At 41.8% G+C, this 25752-nt stretch overlaps 1 protein-coding gene across 1 annotated transcript in view; it reads right to left on the bottom strand.

Moving 5' to 3' along the window:
• Positions 1-25752, bottom strand: part of PTPRT (protein tyrosine phosphatase receptor type T) — a 618875-nt gene that overhangs the window by 99908 nt on the left and 493215 nt on the right. Inside the window, exons 12-13 of the mRNA XM_067554415.1 lie at positions 22125-22398; positions 12860-12896 (exon numbers count right to left, since the gene is read on the bottom strand). Coding sequence (XP_067410516.1) covers positions 12860-12896; positions 22125-22398 — 311 coding nt within the window. The remainder of the gene's footprint in view (positions 1-12859; positions 12897-22124; positions 22399-25752) is intronic.

The raw sequence follows: 25752 nt of genomic DNA, 5'->3' as shown, positions 1-25752 counted from the left end.
GGGTCTTTGGGTGGTGAAGGATATGAAGGGTAAGGGAAGAGCGGTTCCCATCAGATGCCTCAATCTCCTCATGAGGAGAAGGCTGATTCTGGTTCCATAAGCACTACCATTGGTGCCATTGGAGGGGAGATGTTTATGGGACAGGTGATAAGCTCCTTCCAGCAGTCAGTTCTCTCAGAGGTGATATTATCAACCTGGAAATGGAAGGGCCCAGTGGAGGAGGAGATTCTAGATCTGAGAGATTGAAAATGTCCTGTGGGGAGGCAACAGATTCAGATCTCCTTGGTGTGAGTGGGATTCTGCTTGTCTGGCCCATTGAAGCCAGAGAGGGGAGTGGTATCAGAAGTTGGCGGTGACTGGACTTAGTTGGTTTTGATGGATACTCAGGGTTTGGGAGGACCCAGGGATGATGGTACTGAAGGAACACAGTCCAGTACCGATGGAGCCAATGCTTATGGGCTTTTTTGTTGCACCTCTGGGACTTAGTACATCCTAAGTCCTCATGGGCTGAGCCAGTGGGCTTGCTTACAGCCAAATCTGGCTTCTTTGAAGTGGACTTAGAGGAAGGCTTAGTCTCATGCTTATGAGGGAGCTTCCTGACAAGACCCAGCTGTGGGGGTTTGTGGAGATAGATTCTCCCACACGAGAGTCAGATTTCACAGCACTCTTTGCTGAATCAGGCCGATGTACAGTGGGGGTTCCCCAGTCTACGTCCAATTGGGGCGTCAAGGCCTTCCTCCATGAGGAATTTGTGGAGACAAATTTTCTGCCCTTTTCGGGTACAGGTGGGGAAAGGTCAGTAGATATTGCACTCTGCCATGATGTGAGCTTCCCCAAAGCAGCACAGGCAGCACTGGTGGTCATCACTGACCAAGAAGGATCATGGGCAGAAAGCACAGAATTTGAAGCCTGGAGTAGTAAGCCCAGTTTGGTACCCACATTAGGTTCAGGATGGGGAAGCCCCCCCAAAAAAACTAATCTAATGCTAAGCAGTAAAAACTATTCAACCTGTTAAGAATCATCTAGTTTGTAAATAGTTTATTTTGTAGAACAAAGCCAAAGTTGCAGACACTAAAGGTTCTGACCAGGATCACGTGACAGTGAGAAGGAACTGGAGAGGCAGTTGGTTCGCCTTTATCTTCTTGGTCAGAGTCACGAGGTTAGTGAGGGCACATGTGCGGACCAACAGACACTGCTTTCAAATTCTCTGGGTCAGGCGTATGATGAGCATGTGTAACCTACAGTGGAATACAACAGGGACCATCGCTTGAAGCAGAAAATACATTTTCAGCAGAGATCTGATATAAGAGATGCAATCAGTGAGGCAAAGAGATACAGGAAAGTTGTCCCTGTATCAGAAGCTATTCCCTCAACAATAGCCACACAGCATGGAAGGACAAAGAAGTGGCTGCTGCTACAGAAGAGTGAGCAAATGAAATGGACCATGAGGAAGGCTAGTCCAAGTGCATGGACAGTTTTATAAACAAGCAGCACTGGGGAAACTGATGAGACTAGATGTGGGAAACAGTTTAGACTAGACTGTCATGGCTTATGAAATGGAGGAGGCATTCAAGAAGGGACAAGAGAGGTCTGGGCAGAAAAGGCACAGGTTTGGACTGACGGCCTGGAAGAGTTCATAGAAGGCATGCTGCATGACATATTACACCGACAGGACACAAAGCTTTCTCTGCTCGGAAAGTCTCCACTGCTACCAGAGCATCAGGGAATTTCCTTCAAAAGAGACTTGATTTTAAAAAAGAAAAATATTGTGGAAAAATGTTATTTAACTTCACCCCCTCTTCTGACCTACTGTATTTAGTATGGAGTTAGCATGAGTTAGTCTGTTAAGCAGAGCTATATCTTTATTTGCTGTTCGTAATGGATAGACTGTACATAGAGCATGACATTTCCAAAAGTACTCAAAACCCATTTTCAAAAGAGACATAAGCACCCAAGTCACTTGAAAATTTTACTCTTAACCTTATAACTTAGGTGCTGTTTGTTATGCTAATGGCCAGCAAATGATTAGGGCCTCTGTAGATGGGGGAAAGGCCTTTGAAAGTTATGCCATGGATTACTATCCTGATGTTTAAAGCTCTAATGGAGGAGCAGCTGTTTAGCACCTCTGAAAATTTGGTCATGCAACTTACTCAGAAGATATCTATATTTAGTTATAAATAAAGATAACAGTAAGATCATGAATAAAATAGTTTCTTTGGCTACCTAGAAACAAACTAACTGCCAACAAACATATTAAACTAAGGACCTATTTGTTTAACAGTATATAAAACAGCACACACACAAGCATTGTTTTAGTAGGCTTGAATTTACTGTTTGTGTTAGCGACGACTGGTTTGCAAATATAAAAATATAATCCACAACAACGGAACTGTAACTATTCATTTAAAAAAAAACCCCCAAACCCCCCAAAACCAAAAACACTTCTCCTTGAGATAAAGATGAGATGTCCCTTCTGGTATCATTTTCTGTCCACAGTTATTGAAGAACCTAAACACCAGAGGCTTAACTCCTTATAAATAAGGACTCAATGGTACAATTTCACCTAAACAAAAGGTTTAAAAGGGACAGAGAGTAATCAGTTGCCAGGAGCCAAATGCTTTTAGCCAAAAGATAAATGCAGAGAAAGCAGCAGCAGACTGTAGGTGTGTTGGTCTCGGGAGGGGGGGAGATGGGTAGCTGTAAAAAGAATGACCAGGCATGCATATGGAATCAGTGGGTGGATGAGATAAACACACAGCAAGGAGTAAAGATTAGTGTTAGTAAACTGAACAAGAATAATGAAAAAAACAATAAGAATCATTGATTCTTAAGATTCCAGCCAAATCAATCATGGAGGCTTTTTTTCTCCTCACTGTATTCTCCCCCTCTCCCCTCCCACCAAAACAGAAACATTTAATTTCTGCTAGAAGCAGATCTGCAGACTTCAGGATAGAAAAGGTTAGTGTGTTCGCTTGGAAAGAAGAATCATGGGTAACAGTGATCTTATTAAAGGGTCGTTGTGGGGATGTATGCAAGCAATGCTGTAGTTAAGATGGTGACAGCATTTTCCCATTATAATTCCTTGCTTATGTGGAGGGATTAATAGGTTAGTTGTAAATTATAAGGGGGTCAACACAGCCATAAGACCAAATTTACAAAGAGGTCTTAATTTGTGTGCACATGCAGGTAAATACAAGGAGGTGAATTCTCCAGTGTCCAAGCTTGCTTGTGCTCCGTCTCTCTCAAGGATTTTTATCTATGCCTTTGATACCATGGATCCAAAATTGCACAGCTTACATCAGGGCTCTTATGTAGAAACTTCTACTAACCCTTTCTATATTCCTTTTTGTACATTATAAGAGTGTTCAGGTTTTGAGCGATGTGGATGTGAGAACCACTGGTACTTGTAGCATGGATGAGAAAACATTATACACTTACCATAATAAAATAAGCATCATATGCTATACAAATAGCAACTAATTAACCTTCAGTACAATCCATGAGGTAAGTAATTAATATTGTTTTGCAAATGAGAACTGAAGAAGAGCAGCTGTGTTCAAGCTAGTGGCAGAAGCCAGAAGTATATAACCACGGTAAAAGGTAAGATATGGGTTTTTTATTTTCCCCTTCCCTCTCTCTGTATTATTGGGTAAAATGGCATACATTTCAGGGAGGGTATAGGGACAGCTTTTCTTTTTAAAAGTGGAACAATCCACCAAAACTCACCTGCTCAAGAGCTAATTAGGACTGTCTAATAGCCAGCCTATCTGGGATGTCTCATATTTGGTTTTCTGATCTCTGTTTGCTCACGTGTAAGGGACAGATTTTGATATCCTTATATATAATGGATGAAATTCACCCCTGTAGAGAGGGCAGCACAAGCCTATGCACTCTTTAAGTCCAATTAAACCCCCAAAATAGCTCTTTAAGTGGGACTTAGCACAGGCCTTGTTTTGGCTCACTGGCATAGAGATGAATTTCAGTCACTCAGCAAAGATTTATTTTTCCAGCATTCCCATCACTTTCCCATAAGTTAGTGCTCAATGTGAGCAAGGCATCAGAATCCAGTACATATTTGTTCATTCACAATATTCAGTAATTGACCACGGCCCTCCCAGTTGTTACTGTAAATTGATGAGATTCTGCAGTGTGCCTTCACAGCACACAACTAGCACCGACATGGAATTTTCTGAAAAAAATACATTTTATATTTTTAAGTACAAAGCTACTAGAGTATGGGGCTGGGAATGCACACTATTGATTCTCACATGTTCAGATGTGAGTGCTACTCAATGGATGCATGCATAAAAATGTCCCTGCATATCTTCAGTCTATAAAAGTCCATATTTTTGCATGGGGCGAAACGCTGTATTGCATTAATGTGGACTTTTGTTAGCATATTCATTGCGTTCATGACTGGACATTTAAGTCTACCTTTCAATCACAACATTTGGGGTACACTTTAACAGATTTATCATCATAACATTAGGCTCAATTGAGCCTTTGACCCAATGACCATTTTCTTTTTTCCTTTTTCAGGGTCTGATGCCCTACATGCAGGAACTGTGGTTTCAGAGCTGAAGGATTGATGCCTTAATGACAATTAGTCCCTTTTAAGCACCTACCTTTACTCTCACTGCAATTACTGTCAAAACGCCATTGACTGGCTTAGCAGAGGAAACTACAAAACATCCAGCAAAGGCCAGAGGTAGGTACAACAGTGAAAAAAGGCTAACTTCCAGTCTGACCAATCAAAGACCTTATAGGTTACAGGTGAGGGTAGAGAGACAGTGAACCAGTAAGAATTCTTCTTCATCATAACCCACTGAAAGAGGAGCATCAGAAGGCAGGATGCACACTATTCTACAGCATGGGAAGCATGAGTCTATGGTACGAACTGCTTTAGGGAGTCTATCTCCTCACACTGTACGGGCTGTATTACGTTGGCAGAATAGGGTGAGTCTATGATAGTGTGAAAGATTTCCAGGCCTTTAAAGTCACACTGTCAGGCACTACCTGACTGAAGGCTTTTAATTCATCTGTGTTCTGGTATTAGATAATGGCCTACTCCACAGCTGGTTCTCTTGTAATCATCTGAACCATTCTACTGCCATTACAGGGGGGTTTTAGACAGTGTCCCTGAAGGAAACTGAGAACCTTAATGCATTAATAATAATCTGTCTGTTTCTGAATGTGGACTCGTAGAGAAACCTATTTAAGGAAACAAAGGCATAATGCATTAATAATAGCCTTGGGTTTGTCATGTCCATGGAAACTCTATTTCAAGACATTGACAATGATAATATATTCATGATAACCTTTTTAAGCAATCCAGAGTAGAGGAGCAATGGTAATTCATGCACATCCACTGAAGAATCTTCATTTTGGGGAAAAGGCCAAGGAATATTGATGACCCCATGTATTGATGGTGGAATATGTAAATTATGAATACATGACATCACTATCACCTCTAGTCACAGATTTACCCTCTTAGACCTACTCATCTTCCCCCTGCTCTGTATCTGCAGCTGCTCTGCCTTGGCTCACATTACATCTCTCATGCCACAACCAGGAGACTGCAGAGTGGCATTAGATGCTCCCTCTCTTCTAGACCTTTTCTTCCTCTCTTACCTCTGAAGAGCAGGGAATCTGATTTTCTCCAGGTAGCTGTCATCCACCTCTCTCTGCATACGCTTCTCTGGTTCTGCTTGCACCTTCCTCTCTGGCTTTGATGCCTGAATGTCACACCTTTTTCCTTACTCATCCTGCTAACTCTCTTTTTAGGAGATTTTAGCTTCCATGGTGATAATCAGTCATACTCTGCGGCCTCTTAGCTTCCTTCTCTGTTCTTCTGTGCAGTGACTCCCATACTTGGGGCCAAGTGGTGGCCTTTAGCCACTAGTGCAAGGAATGCCTGCCACAGAGCCACAGCACCATCCCAGCAAGGGATTGTAAAATGGAGTTCGAAATTAGGGTCCTCCACACAAAACTCTATCAATTCATCTCAGTCCTGATCTTCAACATGGCTCCTGCTGTTCCACCTTGGGGCCTCTGTTGATTAGAGACCAACACTCACACCAAGCTGTGTATCAGTGCTGTGGGGCAGACAGATGTCCTCTAGGAACTAGACTGAGGTCACTAATTCATTTAATTTCTGGCCTGATACACATTTGAATTGAGTTCTCCAGCAAATAAAGGCTAGTGCATTATCTCACTGAGTCACAAACCCTCCACAATACCCATTTTAAATCCATTTAGTTGTATCAAGCTACCAACTTTGAGGAAAATAAGAATGCTCACCAGCCAGATGGGCATCTGAATATTAGGATTCTTGGTTTGTTTTCAGAAAGTGAGGTAAGTGTTGCTGTTATTAATATTTAATTATGGTGCTAAGGGAACCTATACTTAAAATAACTTTTGGAAGGGAGAGACATGTTAAGGAAAAACATTTTCATGTATCTAACCTAAGCAATGCAATGCAATGAAGCTCTTTGAAATAAATAGCACAGAATGGAATAAACCTGTCAAAAGAATAACATTCAATTGCATCAAAAGACAAAATGCAATAACAAATAGACGATGTGGGATTAGATTTGTTTAAAGAATACATTATCTGTCTACCAAACCAGAATATATTTAAGAAAACAATGGAACTCTCTTAAATGAAGTTGAAGGAACAAGACCTATTAGAGGAACAGTTTTCTCATGAAACAAGATTATGTAGGTAGTAGGATTTTTTTTCCCTGACTTTCTATTGTCATTTTTACTGGCATTATTTTCGTAGCATAAATATTTCCTTTCACAAGATTTCATTGGTCACGTTTAAGACTTCTTCTGTTCAGTGACAAAATTCCTTTTGGTTGATGATGCACTAGAAAAAGGACTGAAGAGTCTCACTCTGGACTTGATGCTTCTGATCCCGGGTGGCATTCAGAAACCCATAATAAGCCTGGTACCTTGTCTGTCCAATCCTCATCAGAGCTGCCATCTTGCATAGTCAATATTAATTTGGGAGGGGGATTGAAGCCCATTCAGAAATGACCTTACAGCACTGAAACTGGAAACATGTCCCTTCGAGGATTTCGTTCAACTCGAGATGGAAAAAGAATCCACCTCCCCCCACTATCTTTCACAAAAAAACTGTGTCACACCCCAATATTTTACATCCCATGTCTTTTAAGTTAAGTTGAAGAAAACTGGATTTCTTTTTCTACATTTAAACTTTCTGGATAAAGTTAATGTTTCTGGGTGCAAAAAAATTTGATAGCGCCAGACACAGAATGGGCATGAGGTACAAGGTTAGTGTACACAGCTCTGAAAATGCAGTTGGAATCAGGGATTGACACATGCCAAATCCTGAGCTGCTCCTGTGGCAGTCTGTGGTGATTTTTGTGATATGAACGAGCTTAAGACCACCAGATCAAGGGTTAGATTCTGCAAATTTCTATGCTGTGACATGCCCACTGATTTCAATGGGAGTTTGGCACACAGTTTGTAGGATCTGGTCTTTGTTCTTTTCTTGCCAGCTACCCAGTACTGGAACCCAGGTCTCCAAAGTAAAATGCGAGTGCATTAACCCACCACCAGGAGGTGCCCTGGTCACTCTGAGTGCACTGCAGGTAGCAGCATGAGAACATCTCCATGTACACTCAGGGTGACGTTCACCTGCCGGAACGGGTCAACATGAAGTCAATGCATCGCGTAAGTCCTACTTGAGTGCTATTTTGAGGACAAGTGTTGCTTTGGCCTTCTGCTGGCCCTCTATACAATGGTGAATTTCATCCTCAGTGCAAAAGAGTGGCATGCAGGAGAAAACTCTCCTTTAAATGATAGAGTAACTTCAAAATTGGTTTCTCATGCAGGCAAAATATGAAACAACAGATCAAGAAGCTGCTCAACTCGTTGAATTTTTAATGACCTTCCTTTTCCTGAACTGATAATCACCTGTGCTCAAGAGGCTGGGCGGGTTTCGTGTGGTCACCTGTTGCCTACCTAGTACTGCTAAGAACAAGGAAAACAGTTCCCAGGCAGCATGCACAAGAAAAAAAAGGGAAATAAAAATAAAAATGTACCACTTAATAATAAAAATTACATTTGTTTTAATTTGCAAGAACTCACATTTAAAAGAAAAAAGAAATGAATTTCAAGAGATAAGGAACCATTAGTGAGCCCTTTGCCTTGGTTTCAATTAGGTGTTAAAATGTACTTATTGCATTCCAAGAGTAAAAGAGGTAATCACTCCCTCTCAGGAAAAGTTTGCAATTTTCTCAAAGAAAATGTCAATATAAATATGTGTTGGAAGCGGGGGAGGGAGAGAACAGTTCATTCCAAAAGAATGGATCAAATTAAAATAAATAAAATAAAATAAATGTCATCAAGGAAACTAAGTGGCAAAGAGAATAAAAAAAACTATTTGAATTAAAGCTGTGGCAGAGAGCTGGTAAATTGGGGTTTAATTTCAAGATTATTTTTAAAGTGTGTATTATGCTAATAATAATCATCCAGTGTTCTCTCTCTTTATTTATTTATTTATTTTTTTGCACAGCAATTTAAAAAGAGGAGTAGCCTGTCTGTGGAGAGACATTTATGGATGAAGAGGTAAGGGATTTGAGGCCAACACCACTGAAAACCAATACATACATACACAAGGGTAATGGTATTGATTAGGGAGATAAAAACATATTAATGAATTACGAAATGGCTACAGGAGACAGGACAAATGCACCAAGCTTTCTGATGGATCATCAATATCATGGCAAAGGCTGATAGTAATGCCCAGTATGAGTCTAACCACTCCCTACCCCACTACTTATTTTGATGGGCCAAATTTTGCCCCGGACAATGCTGTAAGTAGGAGATGGGATGGTGGCAGATGCATGCTAGGAATTCTGCCTTCCAGAGTGGAATTCCACCAGTTGTATCTTGACAGCACTACTGGTGAAACTAATTTCAACCCAGTGAGTTAGCATAATGGCTGTGCACCACTTAAATCCCACTTAAGCCATTCAGCACATTATGGGTGTGCATGCCTTGTGCTGGATCTCTGGATGGGGTCATTTTTACTCAGAAAGGAGCACTGTGCACACTCAGGAAGAGAATGCGGCAGAACCCAACATGTGAGTGAGATGACTAGGGGCTGGTCCCCCCCATTCACAAGCTGGCTTCATCCTATAGTAGTTAGTGCTCTAGATAACTCCTTTTTTTCCAGGTAAGGAATCCCTGAATGGAGCTTAGTTGAAATGAAAAGGAAAGGCCAATCTGAACACCTTTATGCTAAACAAGAGATTTCAATGACACCATAACATGATTAGGGAAAACTAGTATGCTGTAAAGCATCTTGACTCCCCCTATTTATTTACTTTTTAACTAAAGCAATTTAATAAAGGTTGTCTAACTTTTTGAGAGAATTGAATTTAAAGGCAAATGGCCTCCCTCCTGCTGGAACAGTGACCATGGAATGGTTTGTTGAACTTCTCAAGTAATTAAAGTTACTCAGCTTTCGGTCTGGTGCCTCACAGCTATAATGTGCTATAATCTCTTTGTAACACACTACCTGTCAAGTCTTATTGCTTAATTATTCTCACATTTGAGTTTACTGCCCTTGTTAATGACAGTTTAAGAGAATATCTGCTATACTTAAGTACAGTTAATGGCCTTGGTTCTACCCTCACTTTCACCAGTGTAAATCAGGAATAACTCAACTAAAGCTGACGGAATTACTCTGGGGTAAAACGTATGTAAGAAAGATCAGGCCCATATACTGAAAAGGAGGTCTATAAAAGGACACTAAAAAGTCTCACATTTATTCTCTCTCACCAGCTCCCAAATGAAATGTGGTCATTCTATGGCACAAGTCAAAAGTGGACTTTCTAATTGCCAGCGCTGCCAGGCCAGCCTCAAATCTGCCTCTGACAGCACTTCTTCTAAAGACACTGTAGTCACACCTTAGCAGACAGCTTTGCTAATGATGCTCAGGATAAGATGGGATAGAATGGCCGCATCTTAGCCAATGTAAGAGAATCATTTTTTGACCGTAGGCACAATGTAATTATAGTTATGCAAATATACTTGGCCATTACTATAGTAGCAGAGATGTTCAATGTTTACCAACATGGGGCGTCAATCCCTTCTTACACCTGGCTGTACAGTGACATGGCCCTATTGACTTGTAAAGAGTTACTATCAGGAGGAGAGACAACCTTATGATACTGGGTACCTTAAAGCAAGAGAGATTCAAAAGCATGGAGAGGGAATCATGAGCTATATGCTCAACTCCCCCCATTGAGTAATCCCCTTTTCCTCCTGCCATCTCCAGAGGTGCCATTTGCAGACATGAACAAATGGGAATACTCAGGAGCATGCACAAGGGCGGGAGGGCAAGCAGCGGCATAGACCGCCCCCCCCCCCCCAATAATTGTCAGGGGCACAAAACTCCTCCGGCTTCAAGGGGGAGGACTGAGCTCCTCCCGTGTGTGGGGAGGGGGGGAATAGCAAGCTCCTCCCAGGGCTGGGGGTGGAGGGAGGGGAAGCACGAGTTCCTCCCAGGGCCAGGGTGGGGAGAGGCACAGAATGTGCCCCTCCAAAAGGATCAAATTTAAATTCCTGTACACGCCCCTGGGAATACTAATCCACTGATGCTGCGACATAATCCTTGAGTATCCTAATCAACACTGTCTTTCTGGATATTCCAAAGTAGTATGGCATAAAGTTACCCATAAGTATATTTACCCCAGTGCCCCTAGTTCATAATCAGACATTCCAACATGTACAACTGCATTTCATGGAGAAAGAAAAGAAAGAACCGTCTATGGAAAAGTACATGAAACAAAAACCAAAAAAAACCCAGAAAAAACCCCAACCCCCAAGCTATGAAGACACAAGACACTTGCCTGTAAACCAAAAGCAATGCTCACCGAGAGCAAGCGAGCATGCACACACACAAGATTGAGTGTATGAGCGCTTGCCCTACACATTACTTTAATAAATTCCTGCTCTTTTCCATTCATGCCAACCAAGAACAATGCTGACAACAGTGATTACCATAAAACAATGACTCTAAGAGCCTTGGGTGGTTCTACCCATCACTAACGTAGATAATCCAAGAGTTTGCATCTTAAAAGGTACCAACATTCAAGAAAGATGGAATGTAGGAAAGCTGGTGGCTCTTTTGCTAGCTAATAAAACAAGATCCATTTGGACAATTATCTCAAAGTTCAAATGCTTATTTAAATCTACTGCAAGCTATCCAAACCTAATTAGACCACCCTAACCAGGAAATCTTACAAGAACAGGATTTCTTGCTTCATTGCAAGGTATGTGGTACTCCCCTCTTTTGGCAGGATCATAAACACAGTAATGCAGCACATCCACACCCAGCCCCAGAATTAGGAAATACAGAGATGAAAGAATGTAATTACAGCTTTTGAAAAAAGAAGTTATCCAAACTTTTTTAAACCTCAGAAGACAACCCAGACACATTTCAGGCAAAAATATGTGTAGCTGCTTGTTCTACCCAAACTTTTCTCATCTGTCCCTATCTCAGCCAGACCTCCTTCTACCACCAGAAAGCCAAGAGAATGTATCTGAAATGAACGTGTAACTCAAGATTCAAATAAAGTGATGGGGAGAAGGGATTTTGAGAGACACAGAATGTTTGTAACCCAGAGATAGGAATTAAGGTGATGATTTGATGAGGAACTTCTAAAGAGGAAAGCAACATGAAGGGGAGGGGACATTACACAGCAGCAGAGCCACAAGTGAAGGAGGGGGAAATGGCTCATCCTCTTTAGGTTTACAATGGTGACACAAGCTGTTTACCACATGCGAAGATGCCAGGTTTAGGCTGGTGCAACTTTACAAGTTTCATCACTAGCAATTGCACGGGCGGGAGGGGGTGCTTTATCCGATCTCCATGTATCCCCAAAGAAAGGCATATGGCTGTCCATGTGGTGAGTGACCTATTCCCATGTGGGAGTATCCTCTTCTGCTAATGGGCCGCTGTCAGCTGGTGCTTCATGGTTCCTTGATGCCTCCCAGCTCCCAAGTGAGTGCAGGAGTAGAAGTGACAAGGGGCAAAAAATTAGAAGGAATCAGCTAAGACTTCTGTCAATGCTCCAAAGAACAGTAGCAAGAAGAAAAGGGCAGTGCAATGGAAAAGAAGGTCAAATGCTGTTTCCAGTTTCATAGGTTTAAATCTGGAGTAACTCCCCTGGCATAAATGGAGTTATTTCAGATTACAACAGTGTAACTGAGAGCAACATCTGGCCTAGAGTTCTGAAACTGCAAGAATACTTGTGGGACAGCCCAGGGCTAGTAAACCTTCATTTCCATAGAGCTCATGTCAAGGGTTTGTGTGTGCTGAAGAAATCCTTATCCAGTGACTCCTCTACTTTTGTTACAAATACGTTGCTTTACTGACACCTTTGTTGGCAGAGTAACCCCCACCAAAGGACTCTGTGAGTACATCCAAAAGAGCAGGGAGGAGTAATTCCCAGCTCAGGTAGGCATACACACATTAGCTCTGATCGAGTTAGCACATTAAAAATAGATGTGTGGTCACAGCACCACAGGAGCAGCTGGGGTAGCCACCTAAGTACATACCGAGGACCTTTGTACTCAGGCAACTAACCCAAGCCACTGTCTGTGCTGCCGCAGCAACACGGCCTTTATAGGATGCTAACTCGATCAGACCTTACATAAAGGAAGGAGGTTTTGGAAACTGGATTTTTGCCTGGACAATGCACACCTGCTTGAAATGAGGCCCACCGCTTAAGTGGTAACTGTAATTAAGTTGTGTCACCATTGTAGTTTTCAACATATTAGCATCACCCTTGCACCCAGAAGGAAGAGTCTCACCTACCTTTGGTCGCCAGTCGGACACAGTTGATTTTGGTCTCCTGAAAACAACAAAATATAGGAGATCGTCAGGGTGGTTTTTGTTCATTTAGAACAAACACATTTTAAAAATAAAATAAAGTTGCTTTTTCCTTACAATTCATCTCTGAAAATGTTGACCCTTCTTCCTTTTCTATTAAACACTTTGTACTAACCAGCTTGTGGACAGTTGCTCCACTAAATAACTGCTAGGAAGTTACAGGGACAACACATTGGCAGTTTTTCTTCTGCTGCACATGTGAGAGAACACAGCTGGTTGATTGACAAATGGGCTTTTCACATTTAACAACCTGATTCAATAACAGGCAGAGAAGCCTAAAGTCAGACACAAAAGTGCATGCAATTATACACCTAATTTCCATGCACCATTGCTGCAAATTAACGCTGCCTGCTGCACTTGGATGTGGCTGCTGGTCTGAAGCCAGAAAAAGTAGGGAGGGCTGAGTGCAAGGCTAACGATGTAGCCTTGTAAAACAAACAAACACACACACACAAAAACCCTCTCATTTTCATTATAGAAACAGAACAGTAAAACAGAACGGTAAAAATGGCTGCTCTGCAGAGAATACTGCCAACCCCCCATGCTGCATGAACATTCCTAGTGAAAACCAGTCTCTGGAAACCAGGACCCCAAAAAGTTTGATGCTGGCAGCAAGAAAATATTTCAAAGTCAGTACGGGAATGTGAGAAAAATGCTTCAAACATCAAAGATCTTGCAGGTCATGAGGAAGATGGACAACTATGGACTTGAATTCCTGGGCATCAGTGAGAGCAGACTGACAGGTGAGGATAAGAAGCGCTTCAAGCAAGAGAAGAAACGTCTCCTCTATTCAAGTCATAGTGACAATATTGCCTCTAAGGGAGTGGCACTCACAATGACAGATTGTGCGGCAAAATTACCTATGAACCGGAAACCTATCAGCCAACCACTATATGCGCCACATTCCAAACCAGCATCCTAACAATGTCAACCATACACTGATACGTGCTGACACAGGAACACAGTGATGAGGCTAAAGAGAAGTTCTATACCCGCCTACAAAATGTGATTGATAGAATACCAAACCAGGACTGACTCCTGGTAATAGGTGACTAACGCTGAAGTAGAATGTGATAACCACAGAAGGGAAAGAGCAACGGGGAAGTTCTGGTTGGGGATCATTAACCAAAATGGCAAGAGTCTCACTGAATTGTGCTTGGCATCAGATCTCACTCTTGCAAGCACCCTGTTCCCTCAAAGACATACATAAAGAAACATGGAATTCACCAGATGGCAAAACAAAAAACACCAGACTGACCACATCTGCATCAGCTCCAGACACAAGTCATCTGTCCAAGATGCAAAGCCTTCAGCAGCAGATGTCAGCAGTGGCCAGAATCTTTGCATTGCCAAAATGAAATTAAAACAGATCAATTTGAAACAGAAAGCAGCCAAGAAAATCAACTGTACAGCACTGAAAACAAAAGAGTAATGTGAGAAATTCCACCTTGAACAAACGAACTGAGCTGAGGCACTGCCAGAGGTGGAAGAAGGTGGGACACCAACTGGACCTGAAGAAAAATGGGCAGTGCTCGGAGACAATGTGATTCAAGCTGCAGCACTCACAGTTGGATATCAACATAAACAGAGGAAGAACTGGATAAGCCAAGAGATGTGGTGTCTTATTGAGGAGAGACAAGCACTGAAAGGAAAACTCTTGAATGCTCAGACCAATGAAATATTGGAAAATGCAAAGGAAGAGTACAAGAAAACAGACAAAAGCAGTGAAAAGCAAGGAACAACAGAGATATGTTGAAGACCCAGCAGCTGAAGCTGTTGCTATTATAGGAAATCACAGAGCTGTTTACCAAGGGACTAAACTTCTCATGTGGAAATCATAGGTACTGAAACTAGGGATCCTGGGGGTGCTGCTACACCCCCTGGCTTGAAGTGGTTTCCATCATATGCAGGGTTCACAGTTTGGTTCAGTGGCTCTCAGCACCTCCACTATAAACATTTTTCCAGCACCTCTGGTGGAAACTTCAAAACAGGAAATGGGCCAATAAAAAGTAAAGATGGAAAAATGCTAACAACTGAGGTAGAACAGAACAACAGATGGGGAGAGCATTTCAAAGAAGTCCTCAATTGACTGAGTCCTACCTCAGCACCAGAGTTTGATGAAACACGTGAACCTGATTAACTTGATATCAACATCGCTCGAACAGAGATGTCGGAAGTACAGGCTGCTGTCAAGAAGCTGAAAAAAAGAAAAACGGCAAGAGATGATCAAATCACAGCAGAAATGCTAAAAGTATTTGACACTACCATCCTAATGAAACTGGCAGAGCTATTCAATAAAGCCTGGGTAAAAGAGACTCATCATCTAACCAGTGGAAATATGGAATAATTGTCAGAATACCCCCAAAAGGGTGATCTTAGTGACTGTAACAACTGGAGATGTATCACACTAGTCTCTGTTGTAGTGAAAGTCTTCTGTAGTGTAACCAGGATAAGAGAAGCAGTGGATGCAAAGCCTAGGGAAGAACAGGTTGGATTCAGGCCCAAGAAATCCTGCATAGATCAGATATTCACACCTAAGACCTTCATAGAAGAATTTATAGAATAGCAGGCTCCCCTTATGATCAATTTTATAGATTTTCAAAAGGGATTTGATAACCTGCATAAGCATACATTGTGGAGTAGTCAGTCTTATGGAATTCCAGCTGAAGTCTTCATCATCATCAAGCCTATGTACAGCAACGCAAAGTGAATTGTAAGAGTGAACAACAAGACATCAAAGAGATTCAATGAGGACATTGGCATGAAACAAGGATGCATTTTATCTCCACTGTTGATTGACACTGCCACAGACTGAATAATGAAGACGTGTATTAGCAACGCGAATACTGGAATAGTATGGGTAGACAGCAAATGCCTAGAAGACCTAGACTTTGCTTGATATCGTGCTATTGAGCAACACCCGCAAAAAGCTACAAACAAAAACACCTTGGCAAACACAACAGACCAAAAAGGCCTTGAAATCAGTTACACCAAAACAAACATCCCTGAAACCCAGATGTCAAGAATAGCATGACATTAGAAAGCTAAAACATCAAAAAAGTAGAACAGTTCATTTACCTGGACAGCACCATATTAGCCAACAGAGACCTCAAGGATAGGAAAGGCATATATAGCATTCACTAAACTCAACTGTGGAAATCAAAGATATACAGTAACAAAACAAAACTGAGAATTTTCAATTCCAGTGTAACCTCAGTGCTAACATACGACTGCAAGAACTGGAAATCTATTTAAATGCTATATAGAAAACTAGATGCCTTTGAAAATAAGATGCCACCTATGGAAGATTCTGGGCATTGGAGAGAGACTTTATCGCCAACAAAAAGATCTGAGAAATCACCAACCAGCAGCTCATTTCCAATAAGAAGGAAGCGCTGGATGTATCTGAGACATGCAGTCTGGATGCCAACACACAGACTCTCACATGAATCTGTCAAATGAAAACCAACTGGAGTGAGGAAATGAGGGCACCCAAGAAAAACCATAAAAACCTTCAGAAGGGAGGGCAGAACAGTGGAACTCAACCCCATAAAGCAGATGGAAGCAGCAGCTAGTGACAGAGGGGGTAGAAAAAAACAGTTTCCACTCTGTGTATCAAGACTGGCAGGAGAAGGATATAATAATAATAATTGCTGTAATTCCTGCAAATTGGACATTTACATACACACAGTGCTACAGAGACGCTTAACTGGCTATTTGCACATGCAAATATCTGATGTGTGGGTGGGACAAACAGCATGCTATATGATTAGCTCTGCCAACAGGTTTACGCAAAACCCAAACCATCCCAGGTCACTCATTACAGAGCTGGGACGACCACCCACATTTTTTAATTGATTCCTCTTGGATTCCGATGGTTTGGATTATTTTAAAAAAAAAAAAGCCTGGATCTGAACTAACCATAGTTTGTGTTTGGTTCTGCTAAAATCCAAAACCAAGCCCCCTTTTAGCCTGTGTCCACTGAATACAGACCACTGCCAGCATTCCACATTCCTCACTCTACACTCATTACTGACAAATCATATTTGTACAGCACGACTGCCATACGCATCTTAGCATGTTGCTGTGGTTAGCAGAGTGACTGTCAGGCAGTAATCTGCTGCAGCGTTTTCTTAGCACTTATGTCTTTAAACAATCTTGTACCTGTCTCAAGTGTAATGAATGTTGCATGAATTACTGTATGGAACAATGTGGCATTAATATGGATACTGTGCGCGTTCTGGAAGTGGCAGTGTGGCATTGTGTGGCTGAATATCTTGCTCCCTCCTACAGCAACAATACACATGATTTCAAACAGTGACTTTGTCCAAATGGCACAAAGTGTGAGACAGACTGTCCTCAGCCTTAGCTTAGGTGCATGGCCATAAGGTGGGAAGGTGGTAAAGTGCCACCCTACTCCATACGTACTTTGCACAAAGACAAGGGACGACCACAGTTTCTGTGTTCTGGGAAGAGCAAGGAAGGTGGTGATTCACTTGTAGTGATGCAAACTGCCTACATAATGTAGGTGGAGGCAGATCCATAGCACCTTCCCATGAAACAGTCTGTGGAAGGTGGTGCAGCTTGTGTGGCCTGAGTGTGGCCCTAACTCCCATTGTGACTCCACAGTGTCCCCACCCCCACCCCACCATGCAAGCTTGTGCCTGAGTTTATCTCTGAGAGTCTGAGTCATATCTGGTTGATTCACTGACCCCACCAAAAAGTTGTGCAATTGTCAGCATTGCAGAGCCAGTATAGCTGCAGAAGGGAGAGCTGTGTTCATTTATGTCTCATGCATCACCACCTAGAATGGCAAGCTACTGAGCAATTCCTGAATCTTTATTGCCAGTGATGAAATACGGAGTGGAATGAACACAGCTTTGTTTTCAGAGAATAGCCACAGCCTGAAACGATGGCTGCAATAAAAAAAGAAATCTTGTTGTGACTTATAAATTGAGCAAATTGAACCTGAAAAGTCATTGACAGAGGGTCGACATGGAATATCTAAGCAGTATTGTGTCAGTCCAAAATTAGCAAGACAAAATCCACAAACTCCCAAATTTGGTCCTGGAAAATGTTTTCTCATGTTTCTTTGGCTCCTTGTTCTCTATTGAGTACAACAACAAGCTGGAAAAATTAGTCAATGTTGAGAAAAAGGTGAGAAACTAAAAAGGAAAGCTTGTTAATGATGCCGTAACTGATCTCATCTGAGCACTCCATCTCCTTCAAAAATAGTATTCCCATTGATTGCTGAAGTGCTGCTTTTCACACTCATGACCTGAAAACATCATTCACTTTTTGGACCACCAGGTTGCAGTAACAAGCCAACATTGTCTCCCATATTATCTCGGATTGAGTTATGAAGCCTTCTATTCAGAGGAAGAATGGCCCAGAATATTGAACTATACAGCTTAAAGTTAAAGTGAACTCTGTATTTAAGAAGTGAAACAGAGCGACTGCATGAAATAATTCTAAAAAGCCCTAGTTTCTATGCTGGAGAAAAACTGATCAGATAGGATTGATTGCAGCTGGGAAAGTCTCCACCTTTGGATGCATTAGCTGTCTCAGACACTGGAGATAGTCAGTGACAAATCTGACAAAGCAGTTCCCTTATGTGAAACAGCTCCTAGGAGATTCAACTTTGGTAAGAGTCAGTGAGGAGATGGAAGAGAGTCAGAGTAGCATGATATTGGCAATTTGCACTGGCCTCACCTTTTGACAGAGGTAACACTGTGGGGCCCCTGAGTCTTCCACAGAGGTGAGAACAGATAATATTGCTATACAAAGGATGGTTCACGGGGCAAATTCACTCAGGCTTTATAGAGAGCACGGAACATAATTCTAAGCCAGTGGCACAGTGGCATGCAGTACATACCGATTAACTATCTGAATGACATATTGAAGCCAGGGGTCAGAATTAAATTCTGATCTTCAGATGGAGGTTGTACCAGATGTTAAAGAAGCCACTTTGCTAGATCCAATCATGTGCATTTTCTTTTTATTGTCCACAGTTCCTTGTGTCATATCATTTCCGTGGAACAAATAGTAGTTAATTGTACTTCTTGCCCTCACACACCCATGAATATAAAAGCCTAGCTTGTGGTTTTTTTTTAAACTTAAAACTCTTTGACACATTTTGATTCAGCATCTGGCTTTTGACAATCACTTGGAGGGAAATAGACACAGTTTGAAAGCAGGTGTTTTGTACAACAAAGCCAAAGTCTATTCTCTGTGTCTCACGTGTTCTATTGACACCCTTGCCTGGCAGCACCACCACATAGACCAAATCCCTTGTGACGGTCCACAAAAAGGAATTCAATGAACGGCAGCTATCTTATTCAAACTCACAAAAACAAACACAGCATTACACAACAGAAGGCAGGAAAGCTCATGATCTGATTTTGCAGCAATTTGCCACACTTGTTTTGTATCCAGCTGTTAATTATGTTCTTTTTATCATAACAATCATGGCTAATGGTAACAGAGCAGACACGAATGTGGATTGAACCCAGCTTGCCACAGTGTGTGAAGCTGAAACAATACCATGCTATTGCCACTCCCTCTGCTGAAGCTGCTTTTTGACTCTATTCAGAAAGTTTCTTCAAATTAAACTCCTACTAGAATCACTGAGTTTCCAGAGGGAGATGTTACAGTTCAGTGGGCAAAAGCGATTTCTTATTCAAGATTCCAGGTGTGGAAAGAAATCTTGTCGTTTCAAAATTGTGAGTGATTAATGGGATTATAGAACAACTTGGTTTAACGTGAGTGGCAAATACGCCATTGAAAGGTTTACACATCCAGATGTGGCATATGGCCAAATTTTTGCCCTGCCTTAACTGCGACACTATTATTGCAGCTGAAATTTTGCAGGCATAAATAACTGAGGGTATAATTTGCACCCACAATTATTTGCAGGGTCTGTTAAGATTATAATCAAATACCTGCCTGATTTGTGGAGCATTTGGGTACTTAGAACTGTAAATAACATATTACGCCTCCAAACAATTCTAGGAACAAAGGTGAACCTGTAATTATTGGTATTTGAAAAATGGTGTCTGCAAAATACAGGCCAGTGTTTGAAAATCTGTCCCAAAGTTCTTTGTCCTGAAACAAGAAAGCATATGGATATTCACCTGAAGTTCCAAATTCTGCTCTTGGAGCTGTGCACAGCAGAGGACAGTCCAGCACACTTTATATTTATTGGACGCTTTTTTCTACACTCAGCACTTAAATTGCACCCAGAGACCACACATGCACCTGCTGTGCCAATAAAATGTATGCATCTAAGAGGCAACTGCATGCTCAAAGGGGAACTTGCATTAAGATTACCTGCTGTGCATGAAGTGTATTTCACACGTGCAGAATGGTCCTAACATGTATTTGAAGAAAGACCTTTTGAATATTTGGACTTAAAAGTCCAGATTCATTAAATGAGTAAGCACCACCTGCAGCCCATATATTTCTTCCTATAACTTAAAAGTTGCAGAATAATCCTGGTGACACAGTGACATGCATTAATACTGTACAGTCAAGTCAGACCCTTCAGGTCCCTGAACTGGCTTGTAAAGTTAGAGTGCACAGAGTATATGAAGCCTTCCAGCTGCAGGATTCCAGAAAAAACACAAACCACATTGCTGCATTAATTCAGCACGCCAGGTGACGCCTACATTTCCATTCATATTATCTAGTTATGGCATATTATTTTGTACTTGAGCAAATAAAGCTTTTCCTTCCCTGGGGACCCATTCACAAGCAATCAACTATCATGCAAGGGGTAACTAACTAGACACAGACAAACATGCATATATTTCACTCTTTTCTTTATAAAGGCAAATGCAATACTGAATTACTTGAATAATGCTGGAAGGAGAAGATATCAGCTGGTAATAAAGCCAAGGTGAGGAAACAGCACATTAAAGAGTTTTGCTGCTCATAAATTATGCTACAGATACCATGCAACAGGAATGGTGATAAATGCTGGCAGTAATACTGTAACGTTATAAATGCTCATTAGCCTTTCTGGTCTATTAAATCATGTTCAATACTTTGTGTGAATGTGGGTGTGTCTTCGTTGTGATGGGGAAGACACTCTGGGGGGTACTTGAAGTGGCATCTAAAGCCTAAGTAGATAGTTTACCTTTGCAATACGATCTGAGAGACAGTATTGCTTTGCTCTTTCAGAGGCAATACTTGCATGAATCTATTAATGAAAGAGATGACTGGATAGAGCACTGGTAAATGTATTAAGAATGCACTGGGCCAGTGGTTTTTAATCTGGGGTCTGCTATGTCTAAGAGGTGTGCAAAAGGTCGTCATTACCACAGAACAGTGGTTTTCAATCTATAGTTCATAGACTATGTCTATGATTTCTAAAGGGGTCCATGCCACCATTAAAATTTTTTTAGGGGTCCACAAATGAAAAAAGGCTGAAAACTACTGTATTAGACAATGGCAGAATACAGAGAAAATGCTAATAAGCAGGAAGATAAACAAGATAGCCTTTTAAATCTCTTGTTCCTACGATATGAGTAATATTTCAGCATGGGAAGTGTAGTACTTGGAAACTGGGAACAGTAAGGTATATTTTGTACCCCTGTTGACTCCATCCTAATCCTCTTTTCCCAACACAGGATAAATATTTCTAGCCATGTAGGCTGGGTTTTCAAAAGGCTGCAGAGGAGTTAGGCACTCAATTCCCATTGAAAGGCTGAGGCACCACTTAAATTTCACTTCAGCTAAAAATCCCAGCTGTAACTGCTGAACTAGGATATAGCCAGATTCAAGAATAGAGGCTAATCCTCCTTCGTAGCTTTTTGTATTTCTCTCGTTTCACAAGCCCTTCCCCAGTAATGACAAGAATTTGGATGCAAAAATAATCTGGAAGAACTAGAGGACAATAGCCCATTCCCTGGAGTTAGTGCAACTAAAAGGAAAAGAATGCACCCTGGAAAGGAGAGTATTGCAGTAAAATATAACCAGTCCCCTTTGTTCAAGATATTTCAGTAAAACAGATCTCCAGAGATGCCAGATGCACCATGTACAGCATAATGTTCCCTTCCAGTTTTCAATGGAACAATGCACCATAGGCCCAGTCAGAGGACCAGAAATGAAGTGTGTGCATTTTTAGGAAGTGGCGGGACAGAGGTGGCCACCTGTACACAAATCCAGTCTCAGTTCTTACTGCACTTACTCCATTCGCTTTGCTAAGAGCCTGGAAGTAGATGCTGTAGCTTTTCAATGGTGAGAGTGGAGCATTCCAATAGCCATTGTAGGTCTTGTTGTCGCCCACCGTAAAGGGCTGCATGACGGGCAGGTTGATGGGTTTCAGCTCGGCCGCAAAGTAATGGGGTGAGTCAAGGTTGGAAGCATTCTTGTAGCTCACAGGGACAGAGAAGCATTCAATGATGTCTGCAGCCCTCCGTGCTTTCTGCAGCCTCTCTTCTTTGACAACAAGCTGATAGACACTAGGAGGGAGAGGAACGGGGAGGGAGGGAGAGAGATGAGGACAAGGTTAGAATACTAAGAACCTCACCAACAAGGAAAGAAAAAAAGCAAAGATAAAGTGATAGTTGGATTGGAAAATTTAGCACTGAAAACAAATGCCTTTCAATGGGTCCCCTTCACAGTTATAGACCCTTCTCCCCACTAATGGCTGTATTCCATTGGTGCTCTGTAGACCAGATTCTGATCATTTGGTCTGTAGTGACTTCACTGAATTCAGTGGATTTACTCAATATATGCCCTGGTGAAAATGAGAACAGATTTCAGTCTTATGTATGTTGTTTGTAAAGCATTCTGGGATTCTCTTAGGACAGAAAGTGCCACAAATATGTAACATTAGCTCATGAAATAGTACATGTAATGTGGAAATTAATATGAAGAACGAATTGCAGTAATTACAAATACAGGCTCCAGTAACAAAGGTGCAGAGATGTGTTAGGAGAATTGACAAGATAGAACTGTGTTGTAGGAGGTACCCATGGCTTTCATCCCACCATGCACCAAATGAGATGGTGGAGGTTGAAAGTGGTGATAGACAGTGCTGCTGATGAATGCTTTTTTAAACAATTTATGCTAAGGATGTATGAACTAATTTGAATAAAATAAGAGATTCATAACTGGGCGTAATATGCACTTGTGCAAATATATATATTTGCTGCCACCTCTGTCCTTTCGGGTTCTCTCCTGGAGCAGAACTAGTGAAGCACTAGCAGAAAGGATGCTTTCACATTACTTCCTCCAGGCAGAGTCTTCTCCTAACCACCCCCAATTGCTAGAAATTGGCATTCACATTGAAGCAGTTACATTTCTATTCCTTCAACACTGTTTGAAAATTAAAACAATTCTGGATCTTTTTTAATCTATGTAAAAGTCTAATCCCAATTTGTATCCCATTAAATTCTTGATCTCAGTGATATCTTGTAGTAAAGTCTTGATGTTTCTAGCACAATTTTGCAGACCCAAGTAGGGTTGCACAGTATCCAAATACACTTTGTTTTCTGTCACAGACAAGTTAACTAAGCCTTAAGTTCCACACTACTACAACGGAGACAGGCATACTGACTGCTTAACACTATTCACCCATTTGACAAAGAGATACCACTGCAGTCATTTCACTTTTTGTCAGGGTATTCACATATGCTGCCCTTACCTGTCTACTTGAGGCTAGTTCTTTGTCTAGTTAGACAGGGGAGATCGATGCAAAGATTGGAACCAGCCAGCAGTGCATCATTCTAGCTGCTTTCATAGGCTCATTGTTGCAGAAATTTTGTTCAGAAAAACTTTTAACACACTCAACATCTCATCAGCAGTTCTACAGAAAACACAGGCAGAGCAGCAACCACAGCAAGCCAGAGAGACCAAACAGCTAACCCGCACGTTTGGTTTAATCACCATCTAATTTCTGGGGATACCTAGGATGCTCCCATGAGAAAGAGAACAGTCAGACCAATGCCCTGCGGTAACAATGTCCCCTGCTGGCTTGGTCCTTTTCCTTCAGTTCTTTTGGGATGAGTGGAAAGTAATGAGCCAATAGGCTCACTGTAGCACTTTTCATCCCCAAGGATTCAAAGGCACTTTGAAAATCAAATCGTTTCAACTACTGCTCAAATACAGTCACCGCTGGTATAGAATGACAGGGTGTAAATAGCCATCCTGTATCCATATGAAATTGCCATAGGAATTTTAGATTGACAATGTGACCACTCACACTGGAATTTGACCAGCACATCTGGCTTAATACCAAGCACACAGTTATGCCACTTCGCTTCATTCAGAAGATGTAGATGACACCTCCAGCTGATTAGTGTCCAGCCAGCAGTGTGGCAAGAAACTGGTCCAGAACAGGTACTGTGGCCTTAGTGAGAGAACAAAGGACAGGCACTCAGGAGACCTATTTCTTAGAATCTAGACCTGGCTCTGCCACTGACTTCCTGGGTGACCTTGGAAAAGTAAGAGTGCCTCTCTGTTCCTCAGTTTACCTACCTGTAAAATGCAGATGATAAAACTGACCTGCTTGGTGAAGTGCTGTGAGGTCTACTGATGGAAAGCGTTATATAAGAGCTAAGTAATGCTATTATTACAGTGCTGACTCATGGAAAGAACAACACCTGCTGACTCACCAAAAACACTGCAGCACCAGGTGATTCCTTGGAGGTCTCCTCTATCCAAGTACTGAGCAGGGCCTTTGCAGCTTGTCAGATCTCACATGTTCACAGCCCACTGTATGAAGACTACAGGATAAGGAAAGAAGGTGTCTTTCTCCTTGAAAGGGGGCTTTAGAAAGGAAGGAAGCTGAGGAGTCCATAAGGAAATATCTCCTAGGGATTTTATTGGCTCTTATTCAGGTTACCAGGTGGACAGTAACACACATCTAACGGGGATGACTAGCTCCCAGCTTCACAATTATTGTTCCAGCCAGTAGCCACCAACACTGTCCATATACCAATCAATCCAGCCAGTTCACACACACCAGACAGCTTCAGAAGCCCAACAAGCAATGAGAAAGCACTGTTTTCCAAATACCGAAAAGTTGTATTCTCCAAGAAAATCTCCCTGAGGCTTGTCAGATATGGCACATTAATGAAGGGTCTGACTTTTGCGGTGGGAGCACCTGCCCTACTGTTTAACTGCAAGATATTTCATTAAAAAAGAGGGCAAAATTGGATTCCTTGATACATTTTACAGGATTTTTTACAGATAAAACCACATTATTTTACTTTAATAGAAGCTATTTAAAGTTTTTGACAGCTCTGTTCTAAATCGCTGATAAAAGCACCAGCCATTACAGTCGCCAAGCATAAACACTGTGTGCAGAGGGAGAAAATGTGCTCTTATCGTCATCTACAAGGTAATCTATTAAACGACGTGTTCTCCATTCGATGAGAACAGATGATAATCGTTCTAAATCAGAGCACTGTTTTCCCACTGCGGTGAGATCACTGGACTCTGGTATTCTGGCAGGCTTCTTCCTCCCTTGCTCTTGCTTTCCTTTCACACTGTATGCAGAACTGGAGAGACGAGCTGAGGAAGTAGCATTCCGGAAAGATATCCATTCGTTTGGGCTTGAGTCTGCCTTTGATAAGATGTGTTATGGGCATCAAGTGAAGGGCGATAGCTGCCACACCACACCTGCCATAGCGCATCAGATCATTCGTCCATCCACTCATGCACCAGTCTAGCTGGGGAAGACCCTGAGTGTCCCAGCTGTTACTGCTTCTCAGAAAGTTAAGTGGCCCCATAAGTTTGGGGTCTGGGCCCTTTAACACTCAGGGTCTTCCCCAGCTAGACTCTCCACCGAGGTAAAGGCTCCTATTGCT

Source organism: Emydura macquarii, unplaced genomic scaffold (assembly GCF_026122565.2).
Source record: "Emydura macquarii macquarii isolate MOO-44397 ecotype Brisbane River unplaced genomic scaffold, CSIRO-AGI_Emac_v2 contig_1483, whole genome shotgun sequence".
Classification (NCBI taxonomy): domain Eukaryota; kingdom Metazoa; phylum Chordata; order Testudines; family Chelidae; genus Emydura; species Emydura macquarii.
This window is presented reverse-complemented; position numbering and strand designations above follow the sequence as displayed.